Source organism: Trichomycterus rosablanca, chromosome 3 (assembly GCF_030014385.1).
Source record: "Trichomycterus rosablanca isolate fTriRos1 chromosome 3, fTriRos1.hap1, whole genome shotgun sequence".
Lineage (NCBI taxonomy): Eukaryota > Metazoa > Chordata > Actinopteri > Siluriformes > Trichomycteridae > Trichomycterus > Trichomycterus rosablanca.
Window position 1 is genome coordinate 12,760,371 of NC_085990.1, and position 18,405 is coordinate 12,778,775.

The 18,405-nt window shown below is 40.1% G+C and overlaps 1 protein-coding gene across 1 annotated transcript; it reads right to left on the reverse strand.

The window, feature by feature from the left end:
• Nucleotides 1-363: 363 nt before the first annotated feature.
• On the reverse strand, nt 364-17,606 carry atg9b (autophagy related 9B). The gene is made up of 15 exons (XM_062991853.1): nt 17,576-17,606; nt 16,170-16,322; nt 15,439-15,482; nt 14,607-14,671; nt 14,282-14,446; nt 11,170-11,311; nt 8,984-9,732; nt 7,213-7,366; nt 4,919-5,098; nt 3,269-3,514; nt 2,858-3,099; nt 2,614-2,716; nt 1,542-1,626; nt 732-902; nt 364-631 (listed from the first exon to the last, which is right to left on the reverse strand). Exons 2-14 carry the CDS (start codon nt 16,276-16,278, stop codon nt 751-753), a joined length of 2,436 nt encoding a protein of 811 aa, XP_062847923.1. The 5' UTR covers nt 16,279-16,322; nt 17,576-17,606; the 3' UTR covers nt 364-631; nt 732-750.
• Nucleotides 17,607-18,405: the final 799 nt, after the last annotated feature.

The following is an 18,405-nucleotide window of genomic DNA, read 5'->3' on the forward strand; positions in this document are numbered from 1 at the left end:
GGTTAGTGTATAAACCAGCAGTTGAATTTTTTGCAGATGTATGCATTAATTCATGATTAAAACAGCATGTTTAGTTAATATATCCACGACACAGGAAAGCTGCTAGCTTACAAGCATCTCTGGCTGTGTCCCAATCCATCATACTGTACTAAATTCATGATCAATTAAAACACCGCCACTGGTCTTATTACTATGAAACTATTTAATAAGTAGCAGTATGTGGTTCAATGTGAGACTTTTCCAGTGAAAAAGCAAATAAAACCCTCTAATGTAAACGCCCATGTGAACACAGTCCTGGCGTTCCCAGTCATATAACACCATTCCCTAACCAACACACAGCTGAGGTTAAATCTTTGCATTCCTTATACTTACACACACACACACACACACACACACACACACACACACACACACACACACACATACTAAAAAAACACTCTTTCAAATTAAATACATACTCTGATCAAATAAAGACAGAGGAAAAGTCAGTTGGCGTCTTTTGTGTTTCATAATGCCGCGGCTTGTCGGGCTGGAAGACCAGTGCGGTGAAGATCCTGACCAGACACTTTCAATCAAGGAGCTTCGAATTAAAGTAAGGCCACAAGATTCTTCCAGAAAATGAATACAAACACTGCAAAGAGTAAAAAAAAGAAAGAAATGAATGTTAATTCTAACCAGACGTTATTATTTATTTCTAACCAAGGACTAATAAGCATGTGAGGATAACACACCCTAGATCTGGAAGGCACTTCAGCTGCTCCCCCCGCTGGTGTGACTGTGACTGTGATGTGGAGCAGAGCTGCTGTTGATCTCCACTTCCTCCTCGTCTTCCTCCACCCAGCCTGCCAGCCGGAGAGGAGATGGTGCCACCAAGCTGGCTGTTTGGGCCTGAGAACTAGCCGCTATTAAATAGAAGAGAGTGTACTGACATTTAATCAGACATCCTGAATTATATCACATTATTATTATGTATAAAAATGTATAATAATATATGTATAAACATAAATAACCATCACCTATATCTATAGACCAAATGAGCTGCCTGTGAGAAGACAAGAAAACTCGTCTTCTGCTTTTAATTTATTTTAACATCATATTTTACATATTTGGTAACATTACACAAGATTCATCAGTTCACAAGTTTAATGTCAAATACAGTCATGGACAATTCCAATTCACCTCACTTGCATGTATTTGGGCAGACACGGGAAGAACATGCAAACTCCACACAGAAAGGACCCAGACCGTCCCACCTGGGGATCAAACCCAGGACCTTCTTGCTGTGAGGAGACGGTGCTACCCACTGATTTAGCTTTTTATCTCTTATTCTCAACATAAATGTGTTCTATAAGCCATAGCTTGTTTTAGGTTAGGCAATAATTTTTCATTCCATTTTTATGTTTTACCCAAGCAGTAAAAATGTTCTTATAATTAATGTCACCTTCATGGTGGTTTATTCGGCTTATATTGCAGGTTGGTTATTCTATTAAATATTATGATGACTACTGTAACACATCCTAAAAAGCAAAAGGAAAGCTCACCTGCACTGGCACCAAAGTCCCTTAATGACATGGGAGGATGAAGTTGGGCTGGTCCGCTCACAGACTGAGACTTCTGTTGGTGGACCTGCAACAGACACATTTACCCTTTTTTAAGGTAATAAATGCCTATCACCTGGATACACTGGGCTCTAGACAAACAGCTGAACCACAACATCAGCTAAACAGTAGTATTAGTTATATTAGTACAAACAGAATATATATAGAAGTGCCGTCAAGTCGATGGTGAGAACATGGATATTGTTTCTACAGAAAGTCTTCTCTTTGGGTCTTCAGGCTTCTAAATGGATCGTTCATTGTCCCTCTAATTGTATCCGTCAATCTTGTTGCTGGCCATTCTCTTCCTCTTTTACCTTCAACTCTTCCAAGCATAATTGTCTTTTCCAATGAACTGGTTCTAACAAGTGTCTGAGAAGTGTCTGGGGCGTAACATTACGAGATTTTTGTACTTCCAGTCTCGCTGACCACGCCTACTATTCGTCTAATGTTATTCAGCTCAGTCTGAAAAATGGACCGTTGGCAAGGAAAACATAAAAATAGGACTAACAGTGAAGATAAATCGGTGACAAAAACAATGACTGCATTGTTTTAGCTAAAGACTCCACTAGCGAGGCCATCTACATCAAGTGTTTTGGCTGTCAGTCAAAGTAGAGTATCCTGAACTGGCAAACTTAGCAATTGATGTACTTTTGCATCTACTTGGCTCTGTAAAGCAACATTTTCTGCACTCATCTGCATCAAAAGCAAGTCCCGCTTACAATTTACGACTAGCTGTAACTGATATTGAACAGGGAATTTCTATGATGTGCATTGAATAAAGTAGGGTTGTATTATTTTTTTAAAGTAAATATATAAATCAGCAAAATTGCATGTATGTTTGATGTGCACAATGTATGTATGATGTGCACAATGATAATTATGTTATTTTAGCTTGTTCAGAGCTTTCGCAATGGTTTCTGGGCGTAGGTTGATGTTTCTTTTAATTTGTCATCTCTATATGTATTGGTATTTAAAATGCATAATAAAGATAGCCTGTATTACGAACAGTGCTTACCTCATGCATGTATATGGCTTGCAGGCTCATCTCAGCTGATGCAAACTCAGAGATCAGGGCTGAGCTAGACTGGTAGAAGATCTTGGACTCGCTGCCGGACATGCTGGATGAAAGTGACGTTTTATTAGATAGCTGCAGCTTAGTTTTTTAGTAACATTCTCCAGATGCAACATTTCATTACATGATGCCGAAGCATTTAAGGTGTGTTTATGGCAAATTATCAACATAATTAAGAAAAACTCACCTGTCTGCGGCAGTGCGGTCACTGTGGTACATGGGGCTTTCATGTGGGTGATGAACGGAAGGCTGGAAAGCATGTGAGCGTGAACGGCAGGTGTTTGGTTGCTGGGAGGTGGACAGTGAGGCTAATACACTAGCAGCAGCCGAGGCCGTGCTGCTCTGAGAGACGAAGCGACGGTTCCAGCCAGACATACCGGACGCCGTCAACACTGGGTGAGCCAGAACACTCGCCAGCAGGTTATCAGGCTGCAGAGTAAATAATCAGTCATTTACAGCTAAAGTCAAAAGGTTAGTGATACTTATAAGGCAGTTTTGAGACTTTAATATTGGGGTCAGTAGAATGCATACATCTTGACTTGAATGAACCCAAGCATCTTAAGTAACTTGACACCTGTTCGTACAGACAGTTACTCACCCCTGTGGCTGACTCAGTGGAGAGCAGTGAGGTGCAAAGTGGAGCCTCAGAGAGCAGAAGCTGAGGATTTGGGCCAGTTTGAGCATCCTGCTGCACCTTCTCACGCACGTGGCTGATGAACATTGAGCTGTCCTGAGGTGGATGCCACCGAGGGTTCTTCAGCGTGAAGTGCATGAGAGACAGTTCCGTCTTGCCATTCTCAGCCTGCTGGTAGACAGAGGCCTCTGTCTGGCCCTCCGACATCCACTAAGCACAAAAAGGAATAAAGAATATTATTTTGACATATAATGACATATAATTTAATAGATTCGTGGCCCACAGTGTGCACATGCTTACTAGTGCATTTAATCTTACACCTCCTGTAATCAGGCGTTTCTATTTGATGCAAAAGGTGTCTTTTTCCACATATCCTAATTTGTTTGGAAGATTGGGTTCAAAGCACAGAGTCAGCCATTGTACAGCATCCCTGGAACAGACAGGGTTAAGGTCCTTGCTCAGCTCAGGGGCCCAACAATGGCTGCGTGGCAGAGCCAGGATTCAAACCCGCAATCTTTAGATTGATAGTTCAAAGCTCTACCCACTAGGCTACCTCTGTCCCACACCTGCTGTCAGGTAAGTCCTCTGTCAAATGAGCGAGCCAAGTAAAGTAACATTAAGACGTTAAGTAACAGTAAGATAATTGACCTGAAGCTCCACTATGAAGGGAGGACTCTGTTGACCTTACATTAAATAAAGCTGTCAAGAGGAGCTTTTTAGACACCGAATATATCTCAATTAGCAAATCTAGCTATCACATACTGCTAGCTATTGAATTTGTTGGTTTTACTAAATACTAATCATTTAAAATTGCTGAGACTTCTGGTCTTGATGTTTTTATTCAAGTTGTAGTTCTACATTACTGCCTTGACTAAAGTCGTGGTGACATAAAAGTCTGTGATGTGTTTAATACTGAATAAAACCGTTGGATTGCTCTGGTGGTACAGCGGTCTACTACCTAGCTCACGACCGCTGAGATCCGGGTTTGAATCTGGGAGGCCATAGCTCAGTGGTTAAGGTACTGGACTAGTAATCTGAACTAGTTGCCACTTTTGGGCCACTGAGCTAGGCCCTGAAAACTCAATTGCAGGCACTGTATTTGGTCACACTTTGGATAAAAGTGTTCACTAAATGCCTTTAGTGTAAATGTAAATAAATCTTAGAGGTGCCATCAGCCAGGCAGTGGCCTACACAGACACGATTGTGGCTGAGAGGGGGGATCGCCGAAGCTCTGCGATGAATTGGTGCCCAGTCCAGGATGAATTGTTTTGGGAAAACCAGACCCACCGCAAAGCTGACCAGGTAAAGCGTTGATGAAAAATTTAAATAAAATGAATAAAATGAAATGAATAATAAGGCTGTTGGATAACAGTTAAAAGGATGTGGCAATATTACATCCCTGTTCTTCAAATTTTTATGTGCAATTACTGCTTGCTGAATTAAACATTATAAAAATTAGAATAGATTATTACTTTGTGCATTGTTTTTTTCCCGAAAGAGTAAAAATACACAGACACAGCCGGTTTGGACAGGATTAAAAACAGATGTCTCTACATATAAAATTGACACAAACACTTGTTCTTACTCAGATACACATAAACACACTGTACAGACCTGTGGGTTGCCGTGTCGGCGGACGTCCATCTGTGCAAAGGAACATATGTCACCGACGCCCACAACCTCCACAGTGAAGTTGCGCAGAAAGTCGATGATCTCCAGAGATTTACTCCGAAGGAGAAAGATGAGGATGAAGGGAGTGATAATGGGACTGAGCAACTCCTCCAATATAAAAACCTGCAGAGCAAATGTAACACTTGTAAATCATAATGGTAATGAGCATCATACTGAATCAAATACGCCTGCAGGAGATTGCTATGCTTAAACGATATAGTAAATAGTAATTTATTTAACTTTGTATTTTAATACATTTTGTTTTGTGTGTAATCACAATTTAATTTATATTCACTTTTCTTATAATTTTTCAAGTCCAGGCAGATAGACTGAATACCAAACAGCTACCGGTTCACTACTCACATTATACAATGCTGTTATGTAACATGCCTTTGCAGTTCAGCACATTTTAAAATCACTCACAGAAAAAAATGTAGCAGTAATTTCTGTAAAAGCATTCTGTCTGAAAATGTGCTCATGTAATGCAAGAGTAAAAGTACCTACCATTAAAATTACACCTACACATACCAAACACGCCGATAACCAAAATGTTAATGGAATAAATGTAGGACATAATTATAAACCTCGGGTCATTTAAACAAAAATGTAAATTTTATTCTGCTGCAGTGATTCTGAATAGTTTTATGCTCTACCTACAACTTGTCTTCATCAAATTTCAACTAGAATCACAACTGAAACCTTCAGTATGTTAAGAAAATATTGTATTATTTACATTATGACAAAGGTCCACTATATATATCAGCGGACACCAACCTTTTTTGAACCACGGACCGGTTTCATATAAGATATAATTTTACGGACCGGCAGGGACAGGAGGATTTAACAGTACTAGTCACAAATGATTGAAAATTAGCTTTTTTCGCTCCAACAAGACACTGCTCCCACCTAGGGGTCAGCGGCCTGGCAGTTGGGGACCAATATATATGTATAATATATATAATATATGCCTCTGCATCAATGGTACACACATATGCAAGTCACCCAAGCAATGAGCACTGATGTACACCTATACTAAAAGAGTTGTTGGCTTTTGTACCTTTCAGTGGTATTTATTACTTTCAATTTGGATGGTCCTTTTCATCTTTGGCACAGATAAGTAACATCTGTTTTTCTCAAAAACAAGCTGAACCATGAACTTATCCGAACATAGCTCACATTCTTTACTGTCTTTTAGTCTGAGATGAGCTCAGGCTCAGAACCTGGTGGTGTTTATGCATAGAATTGATCTATGACTTTTTATGTAATAGAGTTTCAAGTTGCATTTCCTGACAGAGTGACAATCTGTGTTAAGTGACAATGATTTTCCAAAGTTGTTTTTCCTCCAATTTTCCTCCCAATCTAGTTGTATCCAATCACCCTATTGCATTACGCTTCCTCTTTACTGATGTTGATCTCCACCCTGATTGAGAAGAGCCGTGACTAATACATGCCCCCTCCGACGTGTGCAGTAGCCGACTGCATCTTTTCACCTGCACGAGGCGAGTTCATACATGGATCAGCTTTATATACAGAGAGACACCCTGATCCACATTATCCCTCGAGTCTGTTTCCGTTTCTGACCGTCCCCTTTACGAACTGAAATTTATTTGGATTACCTGCATCTGTTTATAATATTATGCATTGTAGATGGTGAAAGACCAGTCTTACATTGAGAAGAGTTCTTTTTAAACTGAGTGACAATTCTCTCGTGAAGTGGTAAGCCACAGCCCATCATTGCTTGTAAAGACTGATTCTTTGATGGATTCTTCTTTATACCCAATAAAAATTCCCTCACCTGTTACCAATTTACCTTCTTACGGTTAAATATTTTAACAGTGTAACTTTAATGTTCTACAAACGTATTATATCGCTCTTATTCTGCTGCTGTCCCATCTTTTTTGAGCGTGTTATTTAATTGAGGCATTAAATTTAAAATTTGTTTATAATTACAAAACACAATCAAGTGCCCCAAAAAGCCATTTCTTTGTAGTTCTGTCAGTTAATGTTTCAGAGAATGATTAAATCACACATTCTTGTTTTATAGCATTTTACAAACTGTCCCAAATGTCCCCTAAGTTTGTGTATACATTTTATATCCCAGGGAAATTCCCAGTAATGAAATACATATTAAATGTGTAATAAGTTATTTCTTAGTCATTTTTCATTTTCCACAGATATTTCTAATAAAGACAGTCATGCCAGGTTCATGAGTTTTATCTCTAAAGTACAGTACTCACTGCTTTGTACTGGAAAAGCTGTGCCATCTCGTCCCGAGTCTCACTCTTGTTGGCGTTGCCCTTCCAGTGGTCAGGCATGTAGTGAATGTGAGCCAACACACACTGTAGCAGCTGCTCGGGGCACCACACCATATGCTCGTCTGGGATAAAGGACCTGCCACAGAGCACAAAGTCATGTCACCCTGAGGACATCTAGCAGATGCTCAGATTACTTTACATTATGTTCTTCTGTTTATTAATATGTTACTATTCAGTGTCAAGGTGGTTTAAAATCAGGGCACACAGACTGTATTATTATCACTGTTCTAGTCCAGTGTCATGTTCTGCATTACCAAAAACATCAGATCTCCTATTTAAGGTGTATACACCGATCAGCCATAACATTAAAATCACCTCCTTGTTTCTACACTCACTGTTTATTTTATCAGCTCCACTTACTATATCGAAACACTTTGTAGTTCTACGAAGTACAGTCTGTCTGTTTCTCTACATTCCTTTTGAGCCTGCTTTCATGCTGTTCTTCAATGGTCAGGACCCCCACAGGACCACCACAGAGCAGGTATCATTTAGGTGGTGGATCATTCTCAGCACTGCAGTGACACTGACGTGGTGGTGGTGTGTTAGTGTGTGTTGTGCTGGTATGAGTGGATCAGACACAGCAGCGCTGCTGGAGTTTTTTAAATACTAAGTCCACTCACTGTCCACTCTATTAGACACTCCCACCTAGTTGGTCCACCTTTTAGATGTAAAGTCAGATTGCTGCTGTTTGAGTTGGTCAACTTCTAGACCTTCATTAGTGGTCACAAGACGCTGCCCACAGGGCGCTGTTGGCTGGATATTTTTGGTTGGTGGACTATTCACAGTCTAGCAGTTACAGTGAGGTGTTTATAAACTCCATCGGCATTGCTGTGTCTTATCCACTCATACCAGCACAACACACACTAACACACCACCACCATGTCAGTGTCACTGCAGTGAGGAGAATGACCAACCACCTAAATAATACCTGCTCTGTAGTGGTCCTGTGGGGGTCCTGACCATTGAAGAACAGGGTGAAAGCAGGCTAAAAAAGTATGTAGAGAAATAGATGGACTACAGTCAGTAATTATAGAACTTCAAAGTGCTTTTATATAAAATGGACAGTGTGTGTAGAAACCAGGAGGTGGTTTTAATGTTATTATGGCTGATCGATGTATGTATTAGAATGAAATCATTTTTTTAAAAATAAGAAAGTGGTGCAGCAGTAAATTGAAACAGCCCACTACCGCTGCAACCCCGGGTTCAATTCCCTAGCAATGCTATAGGGTGGTAAGAGGCTCTAATGGATCAGACATGCAGAATTTGATAATAACCTAAGCATAACCACGACCTACGACTACACCTACACATACCAAACATGTTGGTAACCAAAATGTTGATGGAATAAATGTATTACATAAGTATAGACCTTGGGTCGTTAAAAAAAACAGTAAATTTAATTCTGCTGCAGTGATTCTAAACAGTTTTTTTTTTTTTACTTGCTGCCACAGTGTATCTCTTGGTCTGGGAACAACACAGGGCAAACAAAGAATCAAGGACTTTAATTAAGAATTAAGCAGAACTTTAGATGTTCCTTGGAGATTTGGTTTGATTAGTTTAGTACTTGTTCTAAAATTGTAAAGCACCATTTAGACTTTTAGGTTCTTCATTTTGATTGCCCTCCTCTCCTCATACTCCCCATCTATTGTTGTACAAAAACAGTTCATTTTCTTGTTGAAAATGGCCCCAATACCTGGCGACGGTGATGATGACTCCTAGCGCAGTACCAGTCGTGAGGACGTGCTGCACAGCGAGTACATCCTCATCATAAACAGTCAGTACAACAAGCACGGCGAGCAGTGAGCCGGCAAAGAACGCTGCACTGCGAGCCAGCACGGCGAGCACCGGTGAGTTGAAGGCATTCATATACTTGGACGCAGGGCGGTAGGCACGACTGAGACGCTCACGCAGCTCATGATCCAGCTCGTTGAAGTGGCGCAGGTAGAGCCGACCAAAGAGAGACCAGCGGCGTGTACCCAGGCTGCCAGGTTCCCGTTTTATCGCCTCTGCGTAGCTGAAGAAGGCGTACAGTGTCTGCCACACCAGCACCAATGGGCATAACATCAGGTTGGCCACACCTGCCAGCAGTATGGTGCGACTCAGCTGCCGCGCCAGCTCCAGCCTCTCGCCTCCCCGCTTGTACTTAGGATGCAAGCTCCACTTGTTCTGAAAGGGTGAGCCAGGTCCCCAAAACAGGATCATCTCAAAGTTGTATTTCAGACCCTGGGTCAGAAAGACCACGTCGCCAAGGAAGGGCACACGTAGGTGTACAGGCAGCAGAGACTTGTTGATCATGGCAACGGTGTAGTTCTTAAAGCGCAGGATTCGGTGGTAGATGTCCAGTTCGGTCAGCTCTTTCTTGTGGATGCACATCTGCTGCTCACGCTGCAGCCGGATCAGACGTTCCTGTACTTTCTGCCAGCTGAAGTTGCATAGCTCATCCTGTCAAAAGCAAAAAGCTTATGTCAAGTTTTGCTGATGGTGTTTAGCCATTTCTTCCTACTGTCTTTGGTGGATTATTAATAAACATCTAGTTCATATGTTTACATTTAGCAACTTTCATATTACATTCAGCAACTACGAGCATTAATCTGGTGGTGCCAAAAGTCCTATAATGTTACTAAAATTTGACATGACCTTCTAATTTTTTCATAGATCAAAATTACTGCAGCTAGTCTCTCTTTCAGGATCATATAAGTTTATTTGTTCATTAGGATATTAACGTCATGTTTTACACTTTGGTTACATTCATGACAGGACATGGTAGTTACTCATTACACAAGGTTCAGCAGTTCAACAGGAAATTTGTCCAGAGGGTCAGAAGCTGCTGAATGTTACTCCTACTGTGTACAGTCAAAGAAGCTTAAATCAGCATGGGTTTTATGGGTTGCCGAAAGATTTAAAAAAAAAAGAAACACCCCTGTGGTCCTTGTGGTCAGTGATTTCTGGGTACTCAAGTGGCACAGTGGTCTAACAGACTGCACTATCTACACTACACTACACTCTAGCTGTAACACATAACACTCAGCTGTGCTATCTACACATTCATGCACACGTGAACCCACACATGCATGAATGGCTTTGATTGATAGAGATCAAATGGATTTCTCAATGATGCTGCACTTGTGGCCTCTACTGGCTGCTTGAGGCAACAGCACAAGATATGGTTTCGGTATTTCATATAAAAGTGATTTGTGCTGGTTACACTGTGATTAAATCAAATGTGGGTCTCAAAGATCAGATATGGTCGACTGTGCTGTAAATGTAGCCTCAGTCTCTAACATCTACATTTTCTACATTTTCAGCATTTAGCAGACGCTTTTATCCAAAGCGACTTACACAATGAGCGGAACACGATGAGCAATTGAGGGTTAAGGGCCTTGCTCAAGGACCCAACAGTGGCAACTTGGTGGTGGCAGGGCTTGAACCGGCAACCTTCTGTTTACTAGTCCAGTACCTTAACCACTGAGCTATCACTGGCCCTATGAATACTGGCCCTGGCATCTATGAATACATTTCTAATTAAAAGTTACCAACTTTTAATGATAAATACATTCACATTTACAGCATTTAGCAGACGCCTTTATCCATACAGTGACAGTGTGACAGTATACAGTCTGAGCAATTGAGGGTTAAGAACCTTGCTGAAAGGCCCAACAGCAGCAACCTGGCAGTGGTGGGGCTGGAACCAGTGACCTTTTGGATTACTAGTCCAGTACCTTAACTGCTAGGCTACAACTGGCCCCTGATAGAACAACACCATATATAAAAGTTTCAAATTGAAATTCTCTTGTACAACCTGTTTAAAACTGTTTATTTATATCGACAAACACAGTGAAATGTCTGGATTTACTCTGGTCATTTGTTTGTTGTACTTACCATGCTAATTTTCAGGGCTTTTATGTAAAACTGGCGAATTTCCCAGTAACTGAGCACATTGCAGATCACTTTGCCGAGTCGATAGATCCAAAAGACGGCGGCTATTATTAGGAGCAAGATAATCAAGCTGTTGTCCTGTATCCTGAACAAAAAGATTTAACAGTAGGATTATTTATCATTCAGAGAAAGTTTCTATCTACTACATAAAAGACTTATTAATATACAAAATGTAAATAAAAACAAACAGGAATGATTTGCAAATCTGATATACAGCTTTTATCAAATCTCACTGATGCCAGGACATGAAGGTTATGGCGTCTGGTACGGACCAACAGAAGAGTACTGTGACTCAAACTGCAGATAATTTTAATACTGGCGATGAGAAGGTGAATTAGTCACAACACAAAATGATTCAAACCCTTTTGTGTATGGGAGCGCATAGTCACAGGACAGTACAAGTGCCCACAGTAACTCCTAGTCACCATCGAAAGCAACTACATAGAATGGGCACACAGAATCAGAATGATCCTGTTTTCTTCAGCGCCAGGATGCACTGTAGGACTATTCATCTTGCAAAATACTGCTGGTTATGTCCTGTAATACAGGACACAGTCGAAAAAATTGGGTCACTGAAAAAAATAATAATTATTAAATAAACTTGTATGCAAACGCCCCCTTGTGGGGGCTTTATGTTACATCTTGTAAATCAAGGACAAAAAGTTTGATTTTCCGCTGTAGCAGATACCACAGCACACCTTCATACGTCTTGTGGATTTCCTGTCTTGGTGGTTCAGAGCTGTTTCGACAGCATATTAGCCAGGGTTTTGTCTCATCGTTGAATTCACTATTGTGTCTGGAATTAAGAGCTGAGAAACTTTTGTAACTATGGGAATGACCTGTGTGTTAAAGTAATTTAAAGCAGAGCTGGTTAAAGAAACAGGTTCATTTAAGGTTAGCTGAGATGGATGAGCAGAAAGTCTAGCTAATTAAGTCCACACACTTGTATTCACCAGTACACTCACACAAGCATTCACAGAATCCGCACACACATCACCAAATGAGCACAGAGCGACAGGAAGCTAATAAGAAGTGAAGGACCAGACGGAGCTTTAAAAGGCAACAGACCCTGAGAGAACAGCATTAGTAAATAGATAATAACCATGAACCAGTATTGTGCTTGGTTACAATAATATCTGACTCCTTTAAATCTTTTCGTTTTACCCTTCAACCCAGTGCTGCACAGTGCTGCTTCAAATACCACAGATAGGGTTCAACTGGGTAACTGTCTGTGAGGGGTTTTGCATGTTCTGCTCATGACCACATGATCCCATCAGTACTCCAGTTTTATCCCACCTTTTAAAAAGATGCAGAAAGTGAAGATAATGATTGAGATATGGGTGTTGCCAGACTTCTAGCAACCCTGACCAGGATGAATCAGTTAATGATTTCATTAATTGGTCCCAGTCTCAACGCTACGGACCACTTTAGTAGTACAACACTTAAAAAAAAAAAGGGATAAGGAGCTTGGGTGGCACGGCAGTCCAATATGCCAGCCAACAAAGGAAAGCTTGAGCTGGAATCTCAGCGATGCCTGGCACTCAACAGACACAATCATGCATGTCTGAGAGCAGGAAGGTCAGATTGAAGTTTTCCTTAGTGCCATTCAATAGAAACCTCTGCTGACACGAATAGTGGAGGATACACACAAGGCATCTAGAGCCTCCCGGTACACTGTTAAGCGAGAATGTAGGTCGGCTGATGTAAAGAACAGGAGTCAGCCAGCATGAGGATGGTGCTAGCCACAGAGGAACTGTAGTGTTAAATTGGTAACAACAACACTGGGTGAAGAAAGGGGGAATACAAAAGGAAAATGCAACAAAAAAAAGGGATAAGTAGATCATTTGTGTATATTCACATTCTGTTGCTCCTCTCTTCCATACTGAGAAAGCACAACATCAATAATTCACAAGTACTGAAGCACAAACTGTTCTTGGATAGGGACCATCCTGGCACTGTGTCACCTCTGATATAAACATGTTTTTGCCTCTTTGCCGGGCAAGCAATGATCACCACAAAATCAAATCCTTGAACATATTATACACAAAAAAACAAAAGGAGAAGCTAAAACTGAAATTGGCTCCAATGAATAATGTAATATAAACAAACAAGTCAACCATATCTTCCCAGAATTATTGCGAAAGCCTGTGTGATATGTGTGGAGTCACAAAAATAGTAAGCCCCGATACAGCAAGTTCCTTCTGCTCGTGTTGCAATAAAGGTGTTTGTTTGTGACCTAGTTCTTAGAAAGAAGTCTAGAAGCTAGGAAAACTAAATCATACTGTTTCATACTGAATTAGGATCACGTTCCAATGGATTTTGTAGGGTGTCTATGGGAATTTGTGCCCATGCAGTCAAACAAAAACCTTTGTCCGGTCTTTCTGGTTATTTAGCTTCATCTCTTACTAGGAAATCCTTCAACCTTTAACTGATGAACATTAATTTATTTATTTATTTTTACCAATCACTTCATCTGGTCAGGGTGCCCCCCCAGAAACACGCTTACTCAGAAACACTACATGCTCAGGCCTAGAAGCAATTTACAGCATCCATAAATTTTGGGTTTTTAGGTACTCTGACAGAGAGCAATATGAGGATCGTATTTATTTATTAGGATTTTAACGTCCTGTTTTACACACTTCGGTTAAATTCATGACAGAACAGTTATTTACTGGTTACACAAGATTCATCAGTTTAGGTCTTTAATGTCAAACACACACACAGTCACTGAATTTTAAATCTCCAATTAAATTAAGACTGCAGGTCTTTGGATTGTGGGAGGAAACCGGAGCTTTCATGCAGACACTGGAAAAACATGCAAACTTCACACAGAAAGGACCCGGACCGCTCCACCTGGGAATTGAACCCAGGACTTTCTTGCTCTGACGCGACAGTGCTACCCACAGAGCCACCATGCCGCCCCAATACAAGGATCAAACCCAGATCCACAGGACCAATGTTGTGTGCCGCACAGCAATAAATAGCCCATTTTTTTTCCTTTGGAAATGAAAGAATTCCTAATACATAGTTTATTTGTGAACTCTGTAATACTGACCTCTCTGTGCACTGCTGAGTGGGAAGGATGGCATCAGGTAGAGTGACCTTGGTCCTATCTAGTGGGTTCACACTGGTGTGGTTCACCGCTCGGTTAGCGAACAGCACGTCATACTCCACACAATTGAAGAGGAAAGTAGTAAAAGTGACCACAAACAGGAACTGCCTGAAAGAGAGGAATCACACCCCAAAATGATCTTAGATTATTTTATTCACCTGTAAGGTTTTAAAAGATGTCATAAATGATGAATTATATTTGTAGGCCTGAAGGAAAACAGAGACACTGCACTAATCATTTTCATCTAAGATGCAAAATGTTTACTTACACAAGTTCAAAGAACTCGGATAACATCATACAGGCAAATCCATTCTTCTGATGGAAATGATAAATGTAAGCTGCTTCATTAAGGAATCATAATGAAAGAATTCATTTACTTCATCATACAGGGTGCATTTCAAACAGACAAGTTTGCTAAAGATCTCAGGGCACAGAGGTCTAACGAGCTAGCACACCAATGCGGAGTGTTCAAACTTGTGAAATCAAATCTCGGCAGAGCCACCGACCTCAGGCATCCACACAAACACAATTGGTTTTCGATACAGCTCTGAGTGGGAACCCAACACTGGGAAGTAATAAAAAAGCTCCAGCAGGGGGCGCAGCGGGACATTCCATCTAGCGGGCATAATTGGCAGTGCCTGAAGCAGACACGTTTCTGCTAGGGCGGGATGACCAGACTATGTGGGTGAGGTCTTCAAACGCTGTGTAAGGACCCTGATTAGGAGATAGAGAGGCGCCTGTGCAGAGTGCATAGGTGGAAAAGGGTTCCGCTAAGGGCTGCGTGCGGGTTGGAGGAGGCGTGAGCAGCAATATACCCTCCTCAACTGCATTCGGGGATCCCCCAGCAGCGGAAGACAAATTGACTACACTAAATTGGGAGAAAATGGGAGAAAATGCATAGGAGGAGGCGTCTGAGGAGGCGTGTGGTGATTCGGCTCTCCTGGTTCAGATCGGGGGTTGTGCCAGGAGCAGCAGATTCACAATCAGGAATTGGGATTGAAGGTAAAAGAGGGAGATAGAACCTAATGTCAAAGAACACACAAATATTAGTGTATGAAAACCAGCATCCAAAAAACAGTGCCAGTCTGCAGAAAGGATATTCTAGTGAAGAAATTGTCAAGGTTCTTGATGTGATGCCAGGAATCTATACAAAAAAGAAGACAAAGGAATAAAGGAAGACCATTTTAGATCAATACTCAATTTTGTTTCTCCTTCTCCATTTTCTCTCTCTAAATTAAAGGTCTAAACATTGTCATTCTTAGAAGTGCTTTACTCAGTTCTGTCTCTTTCTTGCCATCCATCTATGATATTTATTTCAATCATTAAGTTATAGTACCCACTTCATCCTGAGCTGTGGTGGGTCTGGAACTGCTAACTCACCTACTCATACTTATCAGGAGACAATTCAAATTTATATCTATATATTTATAGATTTTTAGGACAGTAAAGCTGTAGCTGCACTACCTGCGATGTTCTTCAAATTAGCTGCACAACACCTAGCAGTTGTTTAAATCAAACTGTGTACCTATTATTTGGTTACTGCTAAGCCACTGGATGTTTGTTGTCTATCATGCTGAGTCTATCATGTGATAGTCAGTGGTCTATCATGCTGTTACAAAATAGACATTGCCGTGCACATTTTTGGTGGGTAGACCAAATGTTTATAGTCATTGTCACACTGATATTTACTGTGTGTGTGTGTGTGTGTGTGTGTGTGTGTGTGTGTGTATAAAGTGAAATAAAAACCCTTTATACAGTGTGGTTGTGGTATAAGAAGATTTACTTCAATTGTCCTTGAACAGTTAGTTGACAGTAAAAATTATCATGTTACCTCTGAGCCCCTCCGGCACATGAATTAGCAGGTCCTCTTCTCCTGGAGGTGAGTCTTCCTCATAATCCTCTAATCTCTGGTATTCTTGGTAGTTTTCAAAATCAGCCATCGTGCTTCACATTATCCCTCGCATCAACTTAGAGACGGATATGCCTTTATGTCATAAAAAAGAAATTTAAAATTAATGAATGTTACACAATCTATAGATGGAACTAAAGAACTAGGATCTATAGAATGCAAAATATTTGTGTATTCATAATGGATGTGCTGATCTAATATAAAGTATTCATACAGATTTTTCATTCTAATCTACTGACATTGTTTTATTGTTGTAAAAGTGTGCATTGTTGACTGACATGGCAAAGGTTACCCTGTGAGCAAGAGATTTTTTTTTTTTTGAAAACCCAAAACAAAGGTATAAAAAACAATTTTAATTTTAATCTAATTTTAATTCTAATCTTAAACAAATCCAGGACTTGTTCCAGGACTTCCATTATATACATGTACCTTACAGTTTTCTATAATGTTCCATAATGATTTTAAATGTATTAACCCATCAATACATGTTGATAATCCTAATACTCAAAATAGGAGCATGATATTATATCGCAATATCAGTCATAAAACATTATTCAGCCCTAATGTAACCTTAATGAAACAGGAAACCATATTCCTCATCATGTGTTTGTTGTTTTTGAGCAGGGCTGAGAAAAAGTAATGTGAGTTCTTTCTAGGAAACAGGCTGGATGATGTTCCCACTCGTAAACAAAAGTATTTTCCTTTTTTAAATGATAAATAAATATTATAATAAAATTATAATAACATAAAATATTCACAATCCACATACATAACCAGAAACATAAATAAATAAAATAAATAACCCGCTGGCATAAAGCTCAGAAGCCGCTCAGTGTGACTTTGCCAAAAGCCGTATTCCAAACTGCAACCACATGCATACTACAGGGCACTATAATGAATATTGAATTAAGGGCTTTACTCGGTAAATCTAGTGCACTACATGTTCAATCGTGACAAATTTGTTATACAGCCAACAGCACAAGCATGACAGAACAACACAGTCCGGCTGACAGGCTTTCAGAACTATATCTCAGATTGTGTTTAATAACAGACTCAAACAGCAGTAGTTTTGTTTAAATTACAATGTCAAAGTGTTGTAAATGTTTTTATTAAATAACAAAGAAATGCCACGAGCAAATATGCTAACTAAATTAGCTATTCTCTCGCTAGCTGGATACAAGTAACGATAACACAGACTGTTATTGTAGCTTCAGAGCTTTAAATAATAAACACATGACAAAAACAGTATGAATGTGTAAAATATGAACATAAGTCGATGTATAATAAAGTTAATGATTAGTAAATAAATATATTCCAGTAGTTCTTACCAGTGAATCAGATTCTGTGTTTCTCTGCTCAACAAAAACATTCATGTCAACAAACCTCTCTGATGTCACGCGGCGTCAGTCTGACGTCACTTCCCCGCGTGCTGCAGGTTTTTTATATCGAGTACATCCACAAATAAATACAAAGAAATGCACATCAACAACGGCTTAATATTCAATATGTAAAATATGTTACTAACAATAGTATTTAATAGTTTTCACTATTTCATCCTGGTCAGGGTCTCGGTGGATCTGGCGTCACACAGTCATGCCAAGCAAGCCACTCTGTTCTATTGTATATATTTACATTTACATTTTCAGCATTTATCAGACGCTTTTGTCCTAAGCGACTTACACAATGAGCAATTGAGGGTTAAGGGCCTTGCTCAGGGACCCAACAGTGGCAACTTGGTGGTGGCGGGGCTTGAACCGGCAACCTTCTGTTTACTAGTCCAGTACCTTAACCACTGGCCCCAACAATAAATACAATAAATATATCATTTATTGTATTTCCTTATATGTTTTTTACTTAATCTAGTTCATTTCTATGTTATATTTTATTTTATTCCAGCATACTCTGTTCTGTTCTACAGTATATCACTCTATGCTGTTAAGATCTGTTCTATTACATTGTAATCTAGGGCAGTTGTAGCATACCGGTTAAGGTACTGGACTAATAATCAAAAGGTCGCAGGTTCAAGCCCCATTACTGCCAGGTTGCTACTGTTGGGCCCTTGAGCAAGGCCCTTAACATTCAGTTGCTTAGACAATACACTGTTAAAGTACTGTACATTTTCTCCTGTACGCTATGCAGTAGTAACATCAGATAGTCT